Source organism: Sander lucioperca, chromosome 1, assembly GCF_008315115.2.
Source record: "Sander lucioperca isolate FBNREF2018 chromosome 1, SLUC_FBN_1.2, whole genome shotgun sequence".
NCBI classification, from domain to species: domain Eukaryota; kingdom Metazoa; phylum Chordata; class Actinopteri; order Perciformes; family Percidae; genus Sander; species Sander lucioperca.
The window spans coordinates 48,649,170-48,671,558 of NC_050173.1; the positions used below are offsets into that span (position 1 = coordinate 48,649,170).

Consider the following 22,389-nt stretch of genomic DNA (forward strand, 5'->3'; position numbering starts at 1 on the left):
AGGATGCTGACTTTTTGCCTGAGACATGTAGCTTTAGCCTCAGTCTTCAAACACAATATCATGCATGTAGCCATCACGTGCCCTTATAAGACCCCTCTTAGGTTTCCTGTTTAAAACGAGTCAGCTTGACTAGGGGAAGCTTTTTCCAACCAACTCATGTAGCTAACGTTAGCTCAATTAGCTAGCAAGCTACAGCTGATGAAATCTGCTAGGGACAGTTGTCTTTCCAGCTGGCTAAGTCGACGATCAGCGGATGAAAATGAGAAGCCTGCATGTATCTACGTCAGAAATCAAGTACCCATTGTTTCAAAAGTTACAAAAAAATGTTGAGCGGATGTTGATACTGGGAATACAAACCTTTTTTAAAGAAGTCATAGCAGGAAAAGCACAGGTGTAACTGATAACGAGTGCATTCCATTCAGGTGAGCTAATTACAGGGCTCTGGTGTTTTGCATGCTGACTCACTGGCGTGGCCTACTGGGGCACTTAATGGAACTCAGCCATCGTTAAGAACATTTGTTTCACCTGTGTTCTCCTGCTATGACAAGTCAAAATGTCTGCTGTGAAAGAGGTGTTGTAATCTGCTAGCCTGACAAGCCAGACCCACATCAAGATGTTGATGTAGATGACCCTGGCTGCAAATTACATTTGCTGCCGCTAGGGTGCGTCTAGATTTCCAGGCTAGTAAACTGCATATGTGCAATGAGAATACAGAAAGCTTGACAGACTTGACAGCAATTGTATCCCCAGAAATATCCACACATTTGTCATATTTGTGTTGTTTTGCTTGTAGGTGTCACTTGTATGATTTATGACTCTTCAGTCAGATTTTAATAGTTTTTTTTCTGTTTCAGTACTTTTCATAAGAAGAAGAAAAAAAGAAAAGCACACACATGCACTTTGATGTTCATAACACATAGTCCCCATCCATGTGGCTGCTCTGTGTGAGTGTTATTGATGGCCCTGTGTCTACAGTTAAGGTTATTGCATCAGTTCTCACCAGTTTACAGGAGCTGAGCCTGAGAAGTTCTCCATTCAGACATCCACCATCAATCACCCACATCTGCTCCCTGCCTCCACACCACCCTGCCTGTGCATCCAAACAGTGGCGAACGCACACACATCGCCTCTGCCTATTTGGACCTTTAAACTCCCCTGTGTTGATCTCATTCATCTCATACAGTACACAGATTCTTCTACGATAATGTCACTGACAGTTTCCTGAGGGCGACTCCTCACTGAATGTTGATGTAGTCTCCTTAGAGAACATTCATCGTGACAGAAGAGCTACCTCAAAAACGTTTTAGTGCGTTTTCCAACAGAGAGACAAAACAGTGACCCGTTCTCCTGGGGCTGAACTCTAAGTGACTCTTCAAATCTGCGTATATAATTAAAATGCTACTCACTTCCAAAGCATTTCCATTTGACGGTGCGCTGTGGCAGTAATGTGTGTCTTCCCCCGGTGTTGGGTGTATTGGTGTCAGCGCTGCTGCCTGTCTCTCCTCCTTCCCTTCAGTTTTCCTTGCCACAGGCTCGTTCGCAGGGCCCGCCTTGTACTAGGGTCACCATTAATAAGAAATGCCACCTTCTGTCATGAACTACAGCATTATTAGACACACACCCACATAACACACAAAGAAAAGAGTACACTCCCCGAAGTATACGCAAGGGAAAATGCTCACAGAGAGGGAGACTAGTGAAAAATGTGTGAGGTCATGCATAGTGCCTGAACAGAGACAGTGGAATGAGCCTCTTATTATCTGTCCTCAGGCTATTCATTCGATGTGCATGGCTTTGAATAAGTGCTGCATACTTGGCCTTATTTTATGTGACCACCCAGTATGCTGTGTTGACACATTTACACACATTTGTTGTACAGTAGAGCAGGTTCTTTATTTAAGCATAGGCGAACTCGACAGTTGCCCTGAGTGCCACCAGCGAAGACAGGGTATTATTTTTTCATTTCATTTTAAACCACATCTACATTCAAACGTCAGTGAAACTGGTGTCCAGTGTGCCTATTTCATTTATAAATAAATCACTTCTGGCACTACACTACACACCTTTCTCTGTGATGTCCAAACTGCCCTGACCCCGCCTGCAGTTAAAGAATGACAGCAGCGCAGGCAGAAAGAGATGCAGGCATGGAGAGGGTCTTGTGCACAGTTCAGCACTGACAGACTTCATTATTTGATGATATAATAGTTAGATCACGGTGGAGTTGGAGGTGAAAACTACAATATTGTTATAAGTTATTTAAATATTAGATCAAAGATCAAATCAGAGCACCCTGGGGACCACTATTGAAAACAGAAGAGGAGGAGGAGGGAAGCAAACATAGTATTATATATTATATTTACAAACTGATGATTTTATGACACGTAAAAGCCTCGAGGATGGGACGTGTGATATGTGCAGTTTAGTTTCATTAAAGAGTTGAACATATATATATATATATATATAATTCATTTCATACTCCTTTTACAGTATTATCTCCTTTGACTGTTTTTCCTATTTTTATTTATTTATTTTTGTAATAATAACTATAATTCCTTGCTTTTGAAATGGTCAGCTCAGATGTGAGTTGCCTGAAGTCAAAGGAAAAAGATTTGTAAGCAAACAGCCCTATAGTACGATGGGGGGGTAGAGGAGAGGAACAGGAAAGTAGACAGAGGAGAGGAGAGGAGAGGAGAGGAGAGCAGAGGAGAGAGAGGAGAGAGAGGAGAGGAGAGGAGAGAGGAGAGAAGAGACAAGTCAAGAAATGAAAATCCTAAATAAAAACAAAAACAAAAAACCTGTCAAACAAATAAAAATGTGGAGAGAGGAGAGGAGAGGAGAGGTTAGGAGAGGAGAGAGAAGAGGAGGGGAGAGGAGAGGTTAGGAGAGGAGAGAGGAGAGGGGAGAGGAGAGGAGAGAGAGGAGAGGAGAGGAGAGGAGAGGAGAGGTTAGGAGAGGAGAGAGGAGAGGAGAGGAGAGGAGAGGTTAGGAGAGGAGAGGAGAGAGGAGAGGGGAGAGGAGAGGAGAGGTTAGGAGAGGTTAGGAGAGGAGAGGGGAGAGGAGAGAGAGGAGAGGAGAGGAGAGGAGAGGAGAGGAGAGGAGAGGAGAGGAGAGAGGAGAGAGGAGAGGAGAGGAGGGGAGAGGAGAGAAGAGACAAGTCAAGAAATGAAAATCCTAAATAAAAACAAAAACAAAAAACCTGTCAAACAAATAAAAATGTGGAGAGAGGAGAGGAGAGGAGAGGTTAGGAGAGGAGAGAGAAGAGGAGGGGAGAGGAGAGGTTAGGAGAGGAGAGAGGAGAGGGGAGAGGAGAGGAGAGAGAGGAGAGGAGAGGAGAGGAGAGGAGAGGAGAGGAGAGGAGAGGAGAGGAGAGGAGAGGAGAGGTTAGGAGAGGAGAGGAGATGAGAGGCGAGGAGAGGGTAGGAGAGGAGAGAGGAGAGGAGAGGAGAGGAGAGGTTAGGAGAGGAGAGGAGAGAGGAGAGGGGAGAGGAGAGGAGAGGTTAGGAGAGGTTAGGAGAGGAGAGGGGAGAGGAGAGAGAGGAGAGGAGAGGAGAGGAGAGGAGAGGAGAGGAGAGGAGAGGAGAGGAGAGAGGAGAGAGGAGAGGAGGGGAGAGGAGAGAAGAGACAAGTCAAGAAATGAAAATCCTAAATAAAAACAAAAACAAAAAACCTGTCAAACAAATAAAAATGTGGAGAGAGGAGAGGAGAGGAGAGGTTAGGAGAGGAGAGAGAAGAGGAGGGGAGAGGAGAGGTTAGGAGAGGAGAGAGGAGAGGGAGAGGAGAGGAGAGAGAGGAGAGGAGAGGAGAGGAGAGGAGAGGAGAGGAGAGGAGAGGAGAGGTTAGGAGAGGAGAGGAGATGAGAGGCGAGGAGAGGTTAGGAGAGGAGAGAGGAGAGGAGAGGAGAGGAGAGGTTAGGAGAGGAGAGGAGAGAGGAGAGGGGAGAGGAGAGGAGAGGTTAGGAGAGGTTAGGAGAGGAGAGGGGAGAGGAGAGAGAGGAGAGGAGAGGAGAGGAGAGGAGAGGAGAGGAGAGGAGAGGAGAGGAGAGGAGAGAGGAGAGAGGAGAGGAGGGGAGAGGAGAGAAGAGACAAGTCAAGAAATGAAAATCCTAAATAAAAACAAAAACAAAAAACCTGTCAAACAAATAAAAATGTGGAGAGAGGAGAGGAGAGGAGAGGTTAGGAGAGGAGAGAGAAGAGGAGGGGAGAGGAGAGGTTAGGAGAGGAGAGAGGAGAGGGGAGAGGAGAGGAGAGAGAGGAGAGGAGAGGAGAGGTTAGGAGAGGAGAGGAGATGAGAGGCGAGGAGAGGTTAGGAGAGGAGAGGTTAGGAGAGGAGAGGAGATGAGAGGCGAGGAGAGGTTAGGAGAGGAGAGAGGAGAGGAGAGGAGAGGAGAGGTTAGGAGAGGAGAGGAGAGAGGAGAGGGGAGAGGAGAGGAGAGGTTAGGAGAGGTTAGGAGAGGAGAGGGGAGAGGAGAGAGAGGAGAGGAGAGGAGAGGAGAGGAGAGGAGAGAGGAGAGAGGAGAGGAGGGGAGAGGAGAGAAGAGACAAGTCAAGAAATGAAAATCCTAAATAAAAACAAAAACAAAAAACCTGTCAAACAAATAAAAATGTGCTTTCTTAATCAAAAATGAGATGTTCTATAAGCTACATTGATGGGTTTTATTATATGGAGTCTGTTGATATGTTGAGTTTTTTTTACTATTGTATTAAAGCTGATCTATGTTAATTCACTAATCTTTTATTATATTGAATGCTAAGTGTGTGCCTTTTCTCTGATGTATTGTCTGTCCTGCACAAGGTACAAAGTACTGTGCACTCTACCAGGTATACTGCTGAGACTCCTCTCTGTCAAAACCCTTCTCTCTCTCTCACACACACACACACACACACACACACACACACACACACACATATATATGAACCACCTGTCTGTTTTTGTATCACAGACATTTTATTCTCTCTCCTCTGACCTTGTCTTCCAGATTGTCGAGCAAGGCAAAAATGCAAAGAGCTACCACTACATTCTGGCTAACCTGGTAAGGAATATTCATTATTATTCATATCACTGCCTCTTTTTAAATATTTAGATTTCTTTGAAATATTTCCACATACTGTATTTGTCCTCACACATCCATGCTTCATGAATGAATAGCATTGCTATGAAATCTGGCTTTTAAAAGGATTCCAGACCTTCGGTGCTTTATTGCTAGTTTAATAGACTTGCATGTGCCGAATAATTTCGCCTATCTGCTTTTATGTCTTTTATGTTCTCTCATTCCATTTTCCTCTTCAGCTACTTCATATATTCTTTCACTGGACCATCAAACCTGCAGACATCACAGCAGCACAGTAGACTTATAGTAAAGCACAAGCGGGAAACATGTTACAGTCAGAAATCTATGCAGACTTACAGTTACAGAAAAAGGTCAGGCAGTAAATGTATGCAAGCTTATAACCATTAGCTCTACTGGTCTGCTGCCATCTTCTCAATGCAAATGGTGTGCAGGCCGCTTCAGCACTGTTCAGACTCACTAAAAGCAACCAAATGAAGAGAAAATTGACATCAACCAAAGCTGTAGTAATAACAGCATTAATATGCAGCTGCTGGCAAAACAATTTCTGACTGCTGGGGTTTTAGACTGGCTCAATCTCTTTTATCTGGCCAGTTTGCCAGATTTAATTTTGAATGATAAGGCTCAGACGGTAATAACAGCTGATACACAAAGTGGTCACTAATGTCATTTATAAATTACTTGCACCTTTTTTAGAAATGTCCTAATTTACTTGCTGTGTGTACGTCTGCAGCTATATGTGTGTGTGTGTGTGTGTGTGTGTGTGTGTGTGTGTGTGTGTGTGTGTGTGTGTGTGTGTGTGTTAATCTGAGAAACATAATCTAGCGATAGAGAAAAATGTTGGTTAAAATGTTGAAAAATATCTGTGAAAAAAAACTCCATATCCAGTGGTAGCAAAGGCTAGTTTCTATAGTAACCTCTTCAGCTTTGCAATTTGCAATTTATCTGTCTTTATCACATGAATATATGTGCACAAGCAGCTGTTTATATCACTCTTTGAATTTGGTGCTGGCACGCCAAGAAATTTAGGAGCAGAATGAGCTGTTAGGAGTCAGTGCTAGTTTTTACCCTCTTTATCTGGGCCTGAGTGATATTAGCGGGTGGTAAACCGTGGTGCTGGCCGATGTGCATCAATGTCCTAATTTGTAACAGGAGGAGCAGAGCAAAGTGGGGGTGGTAAGAAGGGAGCCGAGGCTTCACTTATTGGTTTATTAGCTCTATTCTCCAGTCTAGCGTAATACAAGCCACTGGGTTTGAAAGCCCACCTAATGATATGTGATATGTGTGTGTTTCTGTGTGTGTGTGTGTGTGTGTGTGTGTGTGTGTGTGTGTGTGTGTGTGTGTGTTAATCTGAAAAACATTGCCTAGCGATAGAGAAAAATGTTGGTTAAAATGTTGATCAAATATCTGTCAGAAAAAAAACCTCCATATCCAGTGGTAGCAAAGGCTAGTTTCTATAGTAACCTCTTCAGCTCACTGCAATGCATTAGCTCATATATGATGCAGAAAAAAGACACAGACTGCTCAGCTGAGAAATATGGACACCTGGCAGCACACACAGGTACATTAGAGAGACAGTGGTGAGAGGAGGGGGGAGACTTAACACCACCCCTCTTCGTTGCTTGCATTTGTCTCCTGTAGCTTGAACTAGCCTTTTATTTTGTACCTGTGACAATGTCTGACACCAGAAGGGCATGAAACAATCTGAAATGTATGCTGGTTAACAGCCAGCCACTTCTTTTTGACTTAATTTATCTTTACCGTGTGGATGTGACGATCAGAGAAAGTAAAGAAGTGAGAGTTTGAGATAGACATATGGCCTCAGAGATGAAGCATCACATGACATGAAACAAATGACATCAGAGCAGAAAGAGAAAGGATGGAAAGTTGTGTGTTGTCAGACAAATACCTGGCAAGCAGGAGAGACACCTTTTCTTTTCATCAGTCAAAACTTTGCTCTTAAATCTTCAAATCACGGACAAATCTTTTCTCCCGCTCTCCTGCTCGGTTTCTACTCCCACCCATTCCCACTCATCTGCCTCTTCTTCTTCCCCCCGCGCTGATAGGCAGCCTGCTGAGAGACCGAATTTGCCTTTCTACCTGCTCTGAAAAACAGCCTCCTCCACATAATAGTCAGGGGGGGGAAAATAGATGTAGGCGCTACCGTTACAGTGAAACGCTTCCTTCTCCATTCTGTTCTGCCCGAGGCATCCCTTGCATTGTTCCCCATAGCCTATGAGGTTTTGATCCTGCCATTGTTAACAGTAGCCTATGAGGACTTAGTCTATCAGAGATTAGCTCCGGACTGAACACAAACATTTTTCTCTCTCACCCCTCAGGAAAGACTAAGATGAAGTATGCTCAGTGGGAAAACCAGAAAAAGAAGGATTTGTTTCATTATGCTATTAACCCTTGCACTTTTGATGGTACAGTTAAAAACAGTAACTACCTGTACACTGTAGTGCATTCTGCAGAATTACCCTCTAAAATCTGAGGGGTCACAAAATGATTAAAAAAAGAAAATACAACATATTTCTCTCACAAAATTATGTTTATTTCTACTAAAGGGCTGCAAGTACGCATTCATTTGTTTTAGGGGTCACAAAGGCCAAAAAGGTTTGGAACCAATGATCTAGCATCCCATTTGCTATTGTCACTCCAGCAAGTATGGTTCAATGTCCACTGCCAGGAATTTCACTAAATTCTCTGCACTGCTTTGCGTACAGTTAGTATAATCATGCATTGTGCATGTGAAAGAAACTGCAATTTTCTTTACCTATATACATATCTCTTTTTCGACATGTATGTCTCAGTTCATCTCTCTGCCTGTCCACTTCCTGTCTCAGGGCTTCCTGGACATCGACCTGACAGACCTGAGGAAAGGTGGGGCAAACATCACCGGCTTCCAGCTCGTCAACAACTCTGAGCCGGCCGTCAGCCGTGTTGTCCAGCAGTGGATGGAGTTTGATAACAAAGACTCCAAAGTGCCCAAGAGTGGACTCAAAGTACTACTGCTTTGCTCTCTGATCTGTCCTTCTTTTATTCTCCTTCTTCTATCTTTGAAGCGTTAATACAAGAAGTTGTAAGGCAGCACAGGATATGCCAAGATGTCACGTTTGAAGTAACAAACTAAATCATGATCAGGCCATCTTTCTCAGAAGGTGTGATTAGATTTTCTTTGTGAGGTTATGGTTACCTCGGCCAAATGGGCTGTTATTTCCCTTGTCAGTTTTTTTGTGACTGTCAGCAGCATATTGCAAAAAGCTATGAGGAAAGAGAAAGGGAAAAGAAAGGGTTTCTATGAAATGTGTTGGACAGATAACCCTTGATCGTGTCTGAGTGTGGTGATTCAGATCTGGGATTTCTGCTATTTCATTATTATTATTGATTTCAAACCAAAACAACTGTCCAACCAGCTAAGATAGAGGATTGATTCCAAATCCAAACGTCTGTGTGTTTTTACAGGGTCAAGCTGTAAACTAATAATTAAGGTAATAAGAAATGATCCTTGGGGGTAAACACAAAGCTGAGGGAGGCTTTTGGAATTCGTCGAATGTTGTCTTTGCTGCCATGCCTCTCTTTAGCCAATAAGTTAATCAGTTTTTTATCACTGTCTGCTTCACTTTGAATCGTCTGCTTTCTCTTTACAGTACACAGGCGCTCTAACATATGACGGGGTAAAAGTCATGTCCACGGCCTTCCAGAATTTAAGGAGACAGAGGATAGACATCTCTCGCAGGGGCAACGCTGGAGAGTGTCTTGCCAACCCACCAGCTCCCTGGGGACAGGGCATAGACATCCAGAGAGCCTTGCAGCAGGTATGTGTGCATACTAATGTGTGCACACGCATGCACATACATAGAACCTCAAACTCACACACACTCGCGCAAATTCTTGAGTGGCACATTGGCTAACGGCTCCTGAGTTGGGGCTGGCTGAACAAATTAGGTCTCATTCTGTCGTGTAAAGTTCACATTAAGTCGTAGGAGAGCTGTGCAGTATCAAATGTGACATCACGGCTAGTAAACAAATCCTGCAGGCAATAACACTCCGCCGTGATCATCATGCAATATGACATCAGCAATTGAGTTTAGAATTGTAAATTTTTGGCATTGTAAATAGAAATGTTGGACTGGCCTTGAGACTTCACAGTGTCTCATTGAGACATGCAGACACTCGTGCTTGTAATAGCGTGTATATCAAGGACAATTGTTTAATTAGATCGAACATTCAATTTTTAAAAAGTAACTGCAGAAATAGAGCGGCCAATTAAAAATACAACTAAAAGTCCAATATGTAATGTTTGTAGCCTGAAACACCATCTACATGAAGTATGTAAGGTATAATAAATGCACTGATTTGAGGGCACATTTGTAATTTCATGTGAGTGTGTGTGTGTGTGTGTGAGTGTGTTTGTGTGTGTGTGTGTGTGTGTGTGTGTGTGTGTGTGTGTGTGTGTGTGTGTGTGTGTGTGTGTGTGCAGCCTGAGGCTCTGTCTGCAGAGTGGCTGTGCAGAGGCCTGCTCAGTGTCAATCTAGCCATCTGCCTGTGGATGGACTGGAGATGGAAGCCGTGTTCGCTCAATTAACTCACACAACTCCTAAATCACACAGCCAAGACAAACACATTGCGCTGTACACATACACGCACACCGTCTGTCATTCATGTCCGCAGGGACCAGTCACTGTGGAGTTTCACAAATGAATACTATACAAACACATGCAAGATATGCTTAACATGCAAGTGTGGCATGCAAATGCTTACTGTCAGCGCAGACATGAAGAAATAGGACTGCATGCATATCGTGCTTCATTGCAGCCATTATTTACCCATGAGCTGGGTAATTCTGATCCTGTCAATGACTTATTCAGTATCTATTACTCCATTACAGGTCCGTATAGATGGATTGACTGGTCACATTCAGTTCAATGAGAAAGGCCGCAGAACCAACTACACCGTTAGCGTCATGGAACTGGCCCCCTCTGGACCAAAGAAGGTAAGTCTGGAGCCTGAGGCCCCAGTTAATGATATGTATTTTGCTCAAGGACCATTTTTAAAAAGAGAGTAACAATTTATAATGATTACATTATTCATTTTGAGTAGGTAAAGCGAATCAGAGACAAGAATTTATCCTACATCCTTTGAAAAAATCCCTACATTTTACCCGGTGATGCTTTTCTGCAAAAATGTGTGTAATATATACTGTATATAATAATAATATATTATAATTTCTAAAAAAAAAGTTAATTGTTTTTGTGTGCGAAATCTGTAATAGCTCCTGTAGCAATAAACGTTTGAAATCATCAACGTAGTATTGTTTATAATATACCGTGTCAATATATCAGTAGGAATGATATAATTGGAAATTGTCTGAAATGGAAATAAAAGAAAACCAAAGTGGAAAAAATCATGTTGCTGGTGGACAAGGTACACCAGAAATCTCTAAATAAGAACAATTTAATCAAATGCAAATAGTGGCTAAAACTACCCTGAATTATACATACAGTACGGTATTGCTTCAGCTAACATAATATTCGTAGTGACCATGGTTTTTTTATAAAGTCACCCAAAACATGTCTCAGACTGTGTGTGCTAACCTCTGTTTCAAATGTCTTAAATGTCACTTTTAACTTTTTTGACATTTTGACATTCTCCTCATCATAGGTTGGCTACTGGAATGAAGATGAAAAGTACGTGACTACTGCCAGCTTCGTGAGAGGCAGCAACGAGACTGGCGTCCTGCAGAACAGAACTTACATAGTCACCACTATTTTGGTAAGTAAAATAGAGAGAAGGGGAGAAGGGACGGGTGAGAACGAGACCGAAACATTTGTTAGTTTTCTATTATGATAGAGTTCAGCCCCTTGAAAGAATTCAGCAGACTTGTATCTTGCTCCCTTCCTTCCCTTACCAGCTCTATTCTGCTAACTTCTTTCTGTCTGACTCGTGCCTGTTCAGAATCATGATCACAATCACATCATTTGGCAACTTACTGATTCGCAGAGTTCCACTGTACATATTTAAGATATGTTTAAAAGGACAACACAGCCTCACGTTTAATGTTAGGAGACAAAGTGTGCATTCATCATTGTGGTAGTAGTTATACAGTACTAAATAGCACTGGAGAACAACATGTCTTTGTCATGCCATGTTATTTATTTGCCTCAGCTTTCTCCATCAGGCTGTTAAACACGACTTGGTCAGGTTGTGTTCAGTATCTTGGCTTACATACAGAGATGGAGCTGCCGGGGTCTGTGAAAGAGGTTGGATTTGAGAATAGGGCAGCAAAGATTCAATCTGACCAGCTCTCATCTAGGTTATCATGACATTTTCTCAAAAGAAAGGGACATAGCTTGCAACACCTGGCTCATATACTGTACAGTAGGGGATAATAACGATTGTAGTATATCTTTGCAGGTACAGTATGTTCTCAGTGTCTGTATCGTGTTGAAAATTTTATATCAGAGGATACTTCATGTCTGTGGATGCCTGGAGCTCAGCGCTGGTTCTTTTTTGAACTCCTGGTATTTATTTTTAAGTGAAAATGTCTTTTATCTCTGTAAATCACTCCCACCATGTTATTTTGCTGAACTTGCTATCCAATGCATGGATTAAATGTGTAATATATATATATATATATGGGGAATTTCTGAAGGCAACTGTATTTCCCACTTGGGGGAAGGCATTGCCTAAGCGTCAACAAATTGTGTCTAAAATGGCTGCAATAGTGAGTGTTTCACTCTGAATAAACCCCAGCACTAACACTGATACAGTCAGTACATAGTACACAGTTTGTTTAAACCTGATTTAACAACAATAAAAAGGGCAAAAAATATGTTATACAATAGATAATTTAGGCTGTTTATATTAATCTGGATTGTTTCCAGGGGTAGCAATGTAAGTTGTTGAAATAGTTAACTAAAGGTAATGGCTAAATGATGAAATAGTTAGCTAAAGGCAATGATTAATTACTGTAATAGTTAGCTTAAAGTAATGGCTAATCATTGAAATAGATAACTAAAGGTAAAGGATAAATGGTTAAAATGGATGGCTAAAAGCAATGATAAATGGCTTAAAGAAATAGCTTCTGCCACTCCAAATGGTACATTTGCAAACTGACCTTAACATCGATACATACATTTTATGAAAATTCTGTTGTAACAAGGGCTACTTTTATATAATTAATAAATAGCATCCAGTTTAAAATGAAGTCAAATGAACACATTAGGAAAACAACAGGTGATGTTGATGAAGGGGTACTTGAGTGTATCTAACAGGACTCTGGTGATACATTAGACAAAAAAGTTGGCAAATGATGTAGAACATTGGGTATATTATTCAAAACTTAACATGTAGTGTATCGACTTCTAATTAAAAAAAAGTGAAGATCCTCCCGAAGGTTGCAGTCTCCCAAGGGAATGGACCTAAAATAAGTCTCTCTGACATAATCTCCTATCCTATCAGTGTCCCTTTTTCCAGGAAGATAAATTGGTTCTCTGTCTTGGAACCTAAGAGAAGAGATAAGGTGTGAACAGTTATTGGGCTGCGGGGTAGCCATAGAGTTTTTTTCACTGTCTAACTTTTTTGCTCGCTGATTCGTTGCTTGAGGGAGTGTGCTGTTTTGCCACTGTGAAGGTGTCACTTTGTGCATTCCCACAATCCCTACTGTCCCATTCTCTGCACACAGACCAGGCCGGGGTTTAAAGGAGATCTGGAGGAGTGAAGCGGAGCATGTCTAATGGAGCACTGGAGCTTGGTGTCTTCACAATCGTGGGGTTATACCCAAAAACCAGGCCATGAATGGAATTTTAAGATTTAGTGTTAGCATGCTTGGAGTTGGTTTTTAATGGCATACTGGCTCACTGTACAGCCAATAAAACAAATACAGTTATTTTAATAGGGCTTCCAGCAAGAAATGGTAGCATGCAAGAGTAAATTTATGTAATTTTCAAAAAGTCTGTTTAAATTGGTCTTATAGGAATAACATAAGTTGATTTTTACAATTTCACCAACGGCAAAACTAATCAAACATACACTATTCATTTACATGTATTTTGTTGTATTTTGTATTTCTGTGTGTGTTTTCATTTGTACACAAAAAGTGTGTTTGATATGTGTTCTTGTGTGTGTCTGTGTTATATTTAACAATGGATGAGTGACAGCGGATCTCCGTGGAACTGTTCGATGTCAATGAGACTGAATCCTGGAGGACCTTCTGTATGCCATGTCATGCCTGCTTGTGCACGCGTGTGTGTCTCTGTGTGTGTCTCTGTCTTTGTCTGCGACTGCAAGTGCATACTCTGTCGAAGCGCTTCACGCCAGACCTTTCTCACCACTGTCTCCCTGGGGTGCCGTTTCTCTACCAGTGGGCCTCGGCTTTCCATGTGTAACAATGATTACCTTCACCTCAACCATAAAAAGCAGGGGAACCCAGATCACTGTAACACACAGAGGAACCCCTCCACCCCCACATCTCCAGACCCCGATGAAATATGATGGGAGGATTTGCTCCGCTCAGCACAGCCTTAGCTAAAAGCAGGCACACATAACAACTTGTGGGAATTAGAGCCCTCCAAGTGCTGATGGACGGTTCAGACTGAGTTGACTGGAATTCTATGAGAAATACAGTTTTCTTAAAGAATAGTGGGGCCCCAGGTGTTATGTCAACTGTAATTTGTCAGGACACCAATCAGTGTGAGCTGTACAAATGTTGGTACGATATATATCTATGATATAACAAGAAGAACAACCTGGCCCTGGAGCAGAGGTCAGCAAAGTCTGCTTCACTATTTACACAGCTCAAATTTAGACACCCATGCACAGACACACAGATATTTCTTGGTCTCAGATCCGATGTCTTCTCAGCTTTAATAACTCAGTCCAATTCCTCCACTTCCTCATGACCTTTTTTATGTTATTAACACTCTTTTCAATGCGACAATGCTGTCCTAATGATCATACTTAGGCACCTTTTGTATTTGAATTACATACCATACCTTTAAGGAACAAAGCCAAAATAATACCTTGCAATTTCATATAATTATCTTTTAATTCATACCTTTCATAGAGAGATTTTTTTTCCAAAGCCTTAGTTGAGAGCAGGGGGTAAAAAGATAAGTGATGCACTGAAGCATAAAATGCAACCATAATATCCTTTCCCACATTTTTAAATAGTAATATAAAACTTAACTACATGCTAAATCATTAGTATAATCCATAATGCTGTCTCTGACTTAATTAGTTTAACAAATTGTCCTGCTGTAAAAGTTATGGTACAGTCACAACAGCTTGTGTCAAGAAATGATGCATATCAGTACACATTTTGTTTTTACATCAGCGAAATTCTTAATTTTTTCAGAAACTGTTTCTGTATGTTATTTCTGACACTGGGTGTAATTGAATTAAAATAGATGATTGCATGGTTGCCCTTTCATCCAACAGGAGTCTCCATATGTGATGCTGAAGAAGAACCACGAGCAGCTTGCGGGAAATGACAAGTACGAGGGCTACATTGTCGAGCTGGCTGCAGAAATAGCCAAACATGTGGGCTACCAGTACAAACTGAAGGTTGTTTCAGATGGCAAATATGGGGCCAGAGATCCGGAAACCAAGATGTGGAACGGCATGGTAGGGGAACTGGTTTATGGGGTGAGTGAACAGTGTTTTGTTTTGAATTATTATTTCCCATTTAAAGATGGAAAATATATAACAGCATATACTACTAAACTACTAATACAAGTTGAATACCCAATTAGCACTGAACACAAAATATAGCTGAAGCCAACTGACTGACCGACATTGCCATTCCAAGAGCCATGCATAGTGTACTTAAATTATTTACAATAGGTGTTTTGATGAAGACAATCTTGCGCTTTTTACCATTAACAAACATACTACAGAACATAAAGACCCTGTGTATTTCTCTTTACATGCTTTCCCGCCTCCGTGTCCCTCCCTCAGAAAGCAGATGTGGCTGTGGCTCCTCTGACCATCACCCTGGTCCGTGAAGAAGTGATCGACTTCTCCAAGCCCTTCATGTCCCTTGGTATCTCCATTATGATCAAGAAACCCACCAAATCCAAACCTGGCGTGTTTTCATTCCTGGACCCGCTGGCTTACGAGATCTGGATGTGCATTGTGTTTGCCTATATTGGCGTCAGTGTCGTCCTGTTCCTTGTCAGTCGATTCAGTCCGTATGAGTGGCACGCTGAGGACTACGAGGAGGCCAGTGAGCCGCAGTCTCCCAACCAAGCATCAGCCTCCAACGGGGCAATGCAGCAGGGCCAGACACCAACGCAACAGAACACCAACCAGCAGAGTCCTGAGCAAACCAATGAGTTTGGCATTTTCAACTCCCTTTGGTTCTCACTGGGGGCCTTCATGCAGCAGGGCTGCGATATCTCACCACGGTAAGAAACCCAAGCCACAAATGTTGATGTATTGCAACCACAGTGCTTTGAGTCTAGCTTTTGTTTGTTGGTACACAAAGAGACACTAAGCGCCACCTACGTACAATATATTTCGCTGTGTTGCTTTCTTGTTCAACTCAGTTGGGCTTTGTTTATTGAGATTTTGTTCTTTGCCAGTCATTTGTCACACAGAGCAACAATAAAAGTTTGATGAAGAGCAGCAGAGGGAGTTTATGACGTGGTCATGAGTGTTGGATTTTTATTCTCCTGTTTCCAAATGCTTCCTGTGGTGGTATAAACATGCCATGGACTTCTAGGACTGTTAAAACGTGTTGTTGTTGTTAGCTTCCTCCAATGTTCTCAAATTTTTAAATACAAATCAGTCCGTCGGTCTGTGTATTGATCAATCAATCTGTGGGGAAAGTTAAATATCAGACCCTTCGGAGATTGTTATGAAGGATCCTGGCGTGAGTATTGAGTGCTATGTGTTTGCTTCCCCTCGAGTGCTCTCAGGAGCTGTGGTATGAAACCCTTCCCAAAAGGTCACCAATTAAAAATCTCATTAAGTGTCTGAAATTAGAGACACTGAGGTCGACTTTCTGAGCTTTCCAGAGGGACTAGCAGGAGGAGATGAGAAGATAATGTCAGTATTATCACTGTTAGCTCTGAACCAGCAGAGACAGGTTAGGTCACAGATATACACAGCGCTTCTTGTCTCTTTAAACATTAAACTACATACATTATGCAATGTGGTGGTGCATATATGCATAATACATCTATACTGTAGTAACTATACTGTGAGGATGGATGGCCAATGCTGTTGCTTAGTAGAATAATTGTAAGTGGGCTTGGATGATCTGCTATTCTTGCCCAGATTTTTAGATTTCTGCCTCCACCCCAACACAATGGAGATGAATGACATTTAGTTTGTGGTGCTCACGGGATTGAAAATTATATTTAATAAGAATGCAGTAGCCACGTCTTGTTTCCAGAAACAATGACTGGTTACTCCGGATAATCAGCAGAACACAGTGTTTTTCACAAGGTTCATAACTATTCTAAAGAAATAGTCCTCATAAAGAAAGTGGAGAAGTAGTTCCGGTTAAAACTGTTCAAAGTAACATCTGGCACAGAGTATTTAGGACATTGTATAACGTGACTGTTGAATTTTCTTTAGGACTGCAACTAACGATTATTTTCATAGTCGATTCATCCGTCGATTATTTTCTCGATTAATCGATTAGTTGTTTGATCTATAAAAATGTCAAAACATGGTGAAAAATGTGGATCAGTGTTTCCCAAAGCTTAAGAGGACGTCCTCAAATGTCTTGTTTTGTCCACAACTCAAAGATATTCAGTTAACTGTCACAGAGGAGAGAAGATACTAGAAGATATTCACATTTAACAAACTGGAATCAGAGAAATCTTATTTTTTTTAATTAAAAAAATGACTCAAACTGATTAATCGATTATCAAAATAGTTGCCGATTAATTTAATAGTTGACAACTAATCGATTAATCGATTCATCGTTGCACCTCTAATTTTCTTTATGGCATTTGTCAATGCTGTGCGCACCACAAATTAAGATTCATTTACTTCCATTGTACTGGGGAATATCTCAGAGATGGATATCTCGAAGCCTGAGCAATTAAAACCAAAACTATCTGCATGGATAGATACCATTATATGTAGCTTAGAAAACATGTTTTCTTGCATTTGAGGTGAACCGATCCCTGCATTTTCTAAGCTGATCAGTGACAGAGACATGTTGTGTTGCTGGCCCTGGTCTGAACATGATTATCTGTTTAGAGGGGAGTTACTGTGAAATAGCAGCATTGCTCAGTCAGCCTTCCCTAATTGTGCGGCTGAAGGGTAAAGAAATTACAGCAATGTGTAACAGTCCATTTTTATCTTGGCTTCCATCTTGTGTATGTGTTATTACTGTAACAAAATGTATTTTTTGCTTTGCTCTTAACTGTACACAAGTATCAAAAAAAGAGAAAATCTCTGCACCTACATGCCTGGATCCCTGCTCCTGTGGGCCCTCACCTGACATTTACCATTTTCTGCCTGGAGGCTGTGCATCGTGCAGGATGAAGCCTATTGTTCGTGTGTTCTTCTTTTACAGCCAGAAAATGCATCTTCAATAACTATTGATTTCCTTGTACGCCTCACAGAGAAAGAGAATGTCACTATGCATCCACAAACTGTCCATTCCCTGTGGTCTCTCTTTGTATGCACACGCACACATTTTTTTTGTGTGTGTGCTTTTGTGTGTACTGTATGTCTCTGTGCTTGACCACACATGGGTTCACTCGTATTTTCACATAATTTGCATTTGTTTTGCTTGGGGGGGGGGGAGCAAGCTCTGCTGATGCAAGAAGTTTCACAGACTGTTTAAGAGGACAAAACAGATTGTTTCTTTGCTTGCAGCAATTCTGCTGATGCCACCTTTGACTGCAAATTAACCAGATGTAAGACATTCTGTTTTTCTTTTCCAGTTGTAAAAACTGAAACAAGATTGTTCCGTTTACCTACTGATAAAGATAGATGTGACATAGTAGCAATAAAATTGTAGCGTTGAGGTATTTTTTTGCCTAGAAACACGAACAATTTCGTCCTTTTTTATGTCCTGATTAGGTTTTAGTTAGAACAGAGGATGTCATCAGAGAGGGTGGCAGCTTTAAGGCCTCCTATTCTCCAAGGACTTGAGTCAAATGTCTTCCGTTTCTTCCAATGTCCTTCCAAGGTGACGCTCTCATTTTTTAGGTCTTTAAAAGAGGCAGCATTAAAAGAAAATGCCACAAGTCGGTTAGCGTGTGCAGCAGTCCGTCATGAGGCAATCAGCATGGTGGAGTTTGCTTGGTGTCTTAAAAACCAACACAGTGAATGTTTCACCCCACTGAATACTGCCCTGAAGGAAACATCTTCCCCTTGAATATTTGGGTGACCTAGTTGCTCTAGTTAGCACAGCCTGTATTCACACACAGAGGTGTGTGTTGATCTCCTAAAGCGTTAAGAGCTCATCTGCAGGATTTCAAAGGACATGTAATGTTATTGCTTGTGTTTTGTCAGATGAAAGCAATAGTACTCGTAACCGCACATACTCTGTTGTCAGGGTTTCACCCGAACACCATGCATGGTGTACCATTGCATTTGGGGTTTGGGGATTTTGAGAGAATTTGTTTTTTTATCCGGAGAGGCTTTTGTGAGAACATTTTTGTTGATGTATGCATTTGCATATGTTTTTGGCCTAAGGTCATTTACAACTTGTATTTATGCACTTTTTTTAAGCTATAGTATGTAATTTCTCTAGCCCTCATGAGGAATTCTAACTAATGACAACAACACTGTCGGTGCATCCACATGAGGCAAGCCTCCGGTGATCACGAACCACCCCCACGCAGCTGCTAGTTAACTCGTCAAATCAAGGAGGACATGGAGGATTAAGAAGAGGTAATTATCTTGTAATTTCTATGTCCTCTTCATCTCCAAAGCTGAACGCTGCTGTTGTCCTTTCTCAGCGGTGATGTAAAACGCATCACTCGTGCTGCTGCCCGCGAATGTCGCTGGACTACACCATTTTGTAAACATAGTCATACTGAGAAATACAGAGATAGTTGTGTGGAGCTGATAGTCTTAATGAGCTTTGTAGCAACATTTGGCAGTGGCTTGAATGTAACGGACATTCATTAATATAAATTAGTTACGCACTATACCTTTAATTCATTTCCAAGTATGTAATGAGCCCTACCTATATCATTCTAATACCAGGTGTTTAAGGTGCCCTTTTGTAAAGCCTAATTCAATGTAAAAAAAAATCATTTTTGGTTATTTCCTTTATCTATGTCTTCCATTTACTGGATTTTTGTTTTACTGTTACGTTTAAGAAAGAAAAGCTCAACAACAACAGGTGGGATTTTATTTATTTTTACACTAACAAAAGATTCTCAGAAAATCAGCAATACGTCACAGTTTACAGTCGTGATAGAAGTATTCAGATTACACTGAGGAACTTTTGATATTGTGATTTTACGCCCTTACAGTATCAGAGTGTAATTCGTTTATACAGCGCTTTTGTAAATATTGTTAGATCCCAGAGTTAACCCCCTTGAGGGGGTCCTGGACCAGCTCTCTGTTTAAAGGGTCCGAGCCTCTTCACCTATGGGTATTACCCTGCTAGGTCAAGGGACTATTTAAGCTGGTGACGAGGAGACACGCCTAGCTTCTAACTGCCTTCTTCCGTACGTCTACCCTGCTTACTCTAGCACCGCACCCAACCGAATGGCCCCTGGGTCAGGTACCGCACCAGTCACGCACGTTAACGGCAGCTCTCCTCTTAATGATCTGTGCACTTGTTAGTTGCTAGGTTTGGTTTTAGTGGCTCGTACAGTGAGCCCCAAGGGTCTGTTTCATTTCTATGGCTAGAGCAACCTATTAGAACCTCTTTAGTTGTTGAACACACCTCCTGTTACTTATTACCTAGGACGAGACGTCAGGAATCAATGTCCACAAATTCTTCTTTAACTTCAATAAGAGCTTTTATTGCAGGATTTAGCAAGGGAGCGTATACAGCATATAATTATTCATTATTGATTGTTCATACACTAAAAATGATTAATTTGATCTAAAATTCATAAAGTAAAAATTGTTTAAATTTTCAAACCCCTGTTGAAAAGGCTTGTAGCTGGTAGGTCGAATGTCCAATTTTGTAGGGACAGAGAGGGAAGGGATGTGCTCGTCAGTACAGTCCTTCCTAGCCTGCCGTACTGCTGGATTGCTGTTGAAATCAGAATCAGAATCAGAATCAGAAAAAGCTTTATTGCCAAGTACGTTTATACACACAAGGAATTTGTCCTTGTGCTGTAGGTGCATGTCACATTAAAGCAACACGCACAGACACACCGAGTCGCCATATTCGGCGCCATCACAACTCTCTCTTAACTCTCGCAGGGACAGAAACAGCATGACATGAGGAGAGGAGAGGGGGAAAAAAAGCAACTCTCAGACTATCCTCATAAAGATAAGAACAGTGTGGGAACAGGAAAAAACACCTCAGCACATAAGCACACAAACAGTGCATTTGCACTGCTGAACATAACATAACATAACATAACATAAATGTACAGTTGCACATTTGGCAGCGAAGGCGTGGGACTGGGGAGAGGGTAGGTTGGGGGAGTTTGGCCTGCTGAGAAACGCACAGCCCGGCAGTCCCACTAGTGTCCCAGTCCGCAGAATGTTATAGCGATAACACAGCACATTGCCATGGTGACACCCTTGAACAGTCCAGAACCGATACGACAATCAGCAGGCAGTGGGGAAGACGGGGGAGGAACCAAGAGAGTCTCGCTTGCAGAGCCCCAACAGGGTGACTGTTTGTTCCAAGATACGGCCTTGGCAAGGCCGTTCAGGATAAGGGAGCCGAAAGATGAAATTTGTTTTGTCTAAACGAATGGCTGCTCTAATTTAAACATTCATTCTATTGTCCAACTGTAAAATTGTTCAACTGGTCAATTTTTCTTTCCAAATCCGTGACCTTCTTCATGATGGTATCCAAGCCGCGGGTCATTACCATGTTGTTTTCCGTCTCGTGATTAATAGTTCCAGTTTGCGAACTGATCGCTTTTTCGACAGCTTCAGTCAGGCCAGGCAGCTTCCTTGGGCTTTGGACAGCTACCAAAGTCTTTCCAATTTTTCGATAAACCAGAGTGAAACATCCTCCAATCAGCAACATTCCAGTCATCAGGGTTCCAAATAGGTAGATATCCTCAACGTCCTCCATGGAAAGAGCAGAGAGACACACGACACGCCATTTCTCCCAGCCGTCCATCGTATACCCCGCAGCAAACGTCCTGTCAGGACATGCTGGCTCACCCGAACCAGTGCTCCTCCTCGAGAATACAGTGTCAATTGCGCTGAGAGACCAGTTAATCAATTCCATGATTTTGGGTATTTGTAGAGCCTTGCAGGGAGAGTCTCTAAAAGTTAGACAACACGAGACAAGATAGCAAGCAGGGTAGGCCTGGGAGGGAGAGGGAGAAAAAGCGACCGCCTTCGCTGAGAGCTGGAAAGACTTCCAAACTCCCGACTCAATCCAAAAGTCCCCAAAGTCTTGTATCCAAAACAGTCACTGTTGGCAGGGTGAACGAAAGAGTGCTCCTTAAAATCCAGATTGTAATCCTTAGGCCGGGTGGGGATGGTTAATCCTCCTTCTGCCCGACGCTCCCGTGCCGGCCATAAGTAATAGGAGATTCTCTCTCTGCGATAGTAGCTTTGTTCGTTGCTCTGTCTCTTGAGTTGCATTTTTAAGTCCAAAAATGAGTTGCTCCGATGTGGTCGATTGAACAGCAAGTCTTGAACCCCGAGAGCCGGCAGGAGGACTAACCCCGATCCACCCTGAGTTGCTTCTTTTTATCCTTTCAAAAATGTGCGTGCGCTGTGGTCTGTATGTGTGTCCGTATGTGTATGTGTTGGCAAGTTTGTGTGTCTGTAACTGTATGTGTTGGCAAGTTTGTGTGTCTGTACATGCGTACGAGTCACTTCCTCTCTCTCTTGGTGTACGTGCCTTCTCCCTCGTAGCTTCAACATTTCAACATATAATACATACAATTCCTAATACATTACTTCCTCTTTGCTTAATACATTTTGTCATATGATTTTTATCATTGTCATACACTTAATAATCAACCAATAATCATTCCTCAAATGGTTACATTCTTCATATAATCATTTTTGAATTACCATACATGTTTTGCTTGTAGCATTAAAATCACCTTTTAACTTTTAGCTATTATTCATTGTGCATTTCATTACCTACTCAGGCGGAGAGTCCCCAATCTTCCTGGGTAAAGACCAATGATAGAAAGTCCCTTGTTTCCCACTTGTTGGCCTACGTCAGGGATCTCAACTTA

General features: G+C 41.9%; 1 protein-coding gene across 1 annotated transcript in view; it reads left to right on the top strand.

Annotated features, from left to right (window-relative positions):
• The window catches only part of gria1a (glutamate receptor, ionotropic, AMPA 1a), a 79,589-nt gene that overhangs the window by 25,488 nt on the left and 31,712 nt on the right, over window positions 1-22,389 (top strand). Inside the window, 7 exon segments of the mRNA XM_031302518.2 lie at window positions 4,976-5,029; window positions 7,912-8,070; window positions 8,716-8,883; window positions 9,957-10,061; window positions 10,730-10,840; window positions 14,507-14,713; window positions 15,026-15,474. Of these exon segments, the coding sequence (XP_031158378.1) occupies window positions 4,976-5,029; window positions 7,912-8,070; window positions 8,716-8,883; window positions 9,957-10,061; window positions 10,730-10,840; window positions 14,507-14,713; window positions 15,026-15,474 (1,253 nt within the window).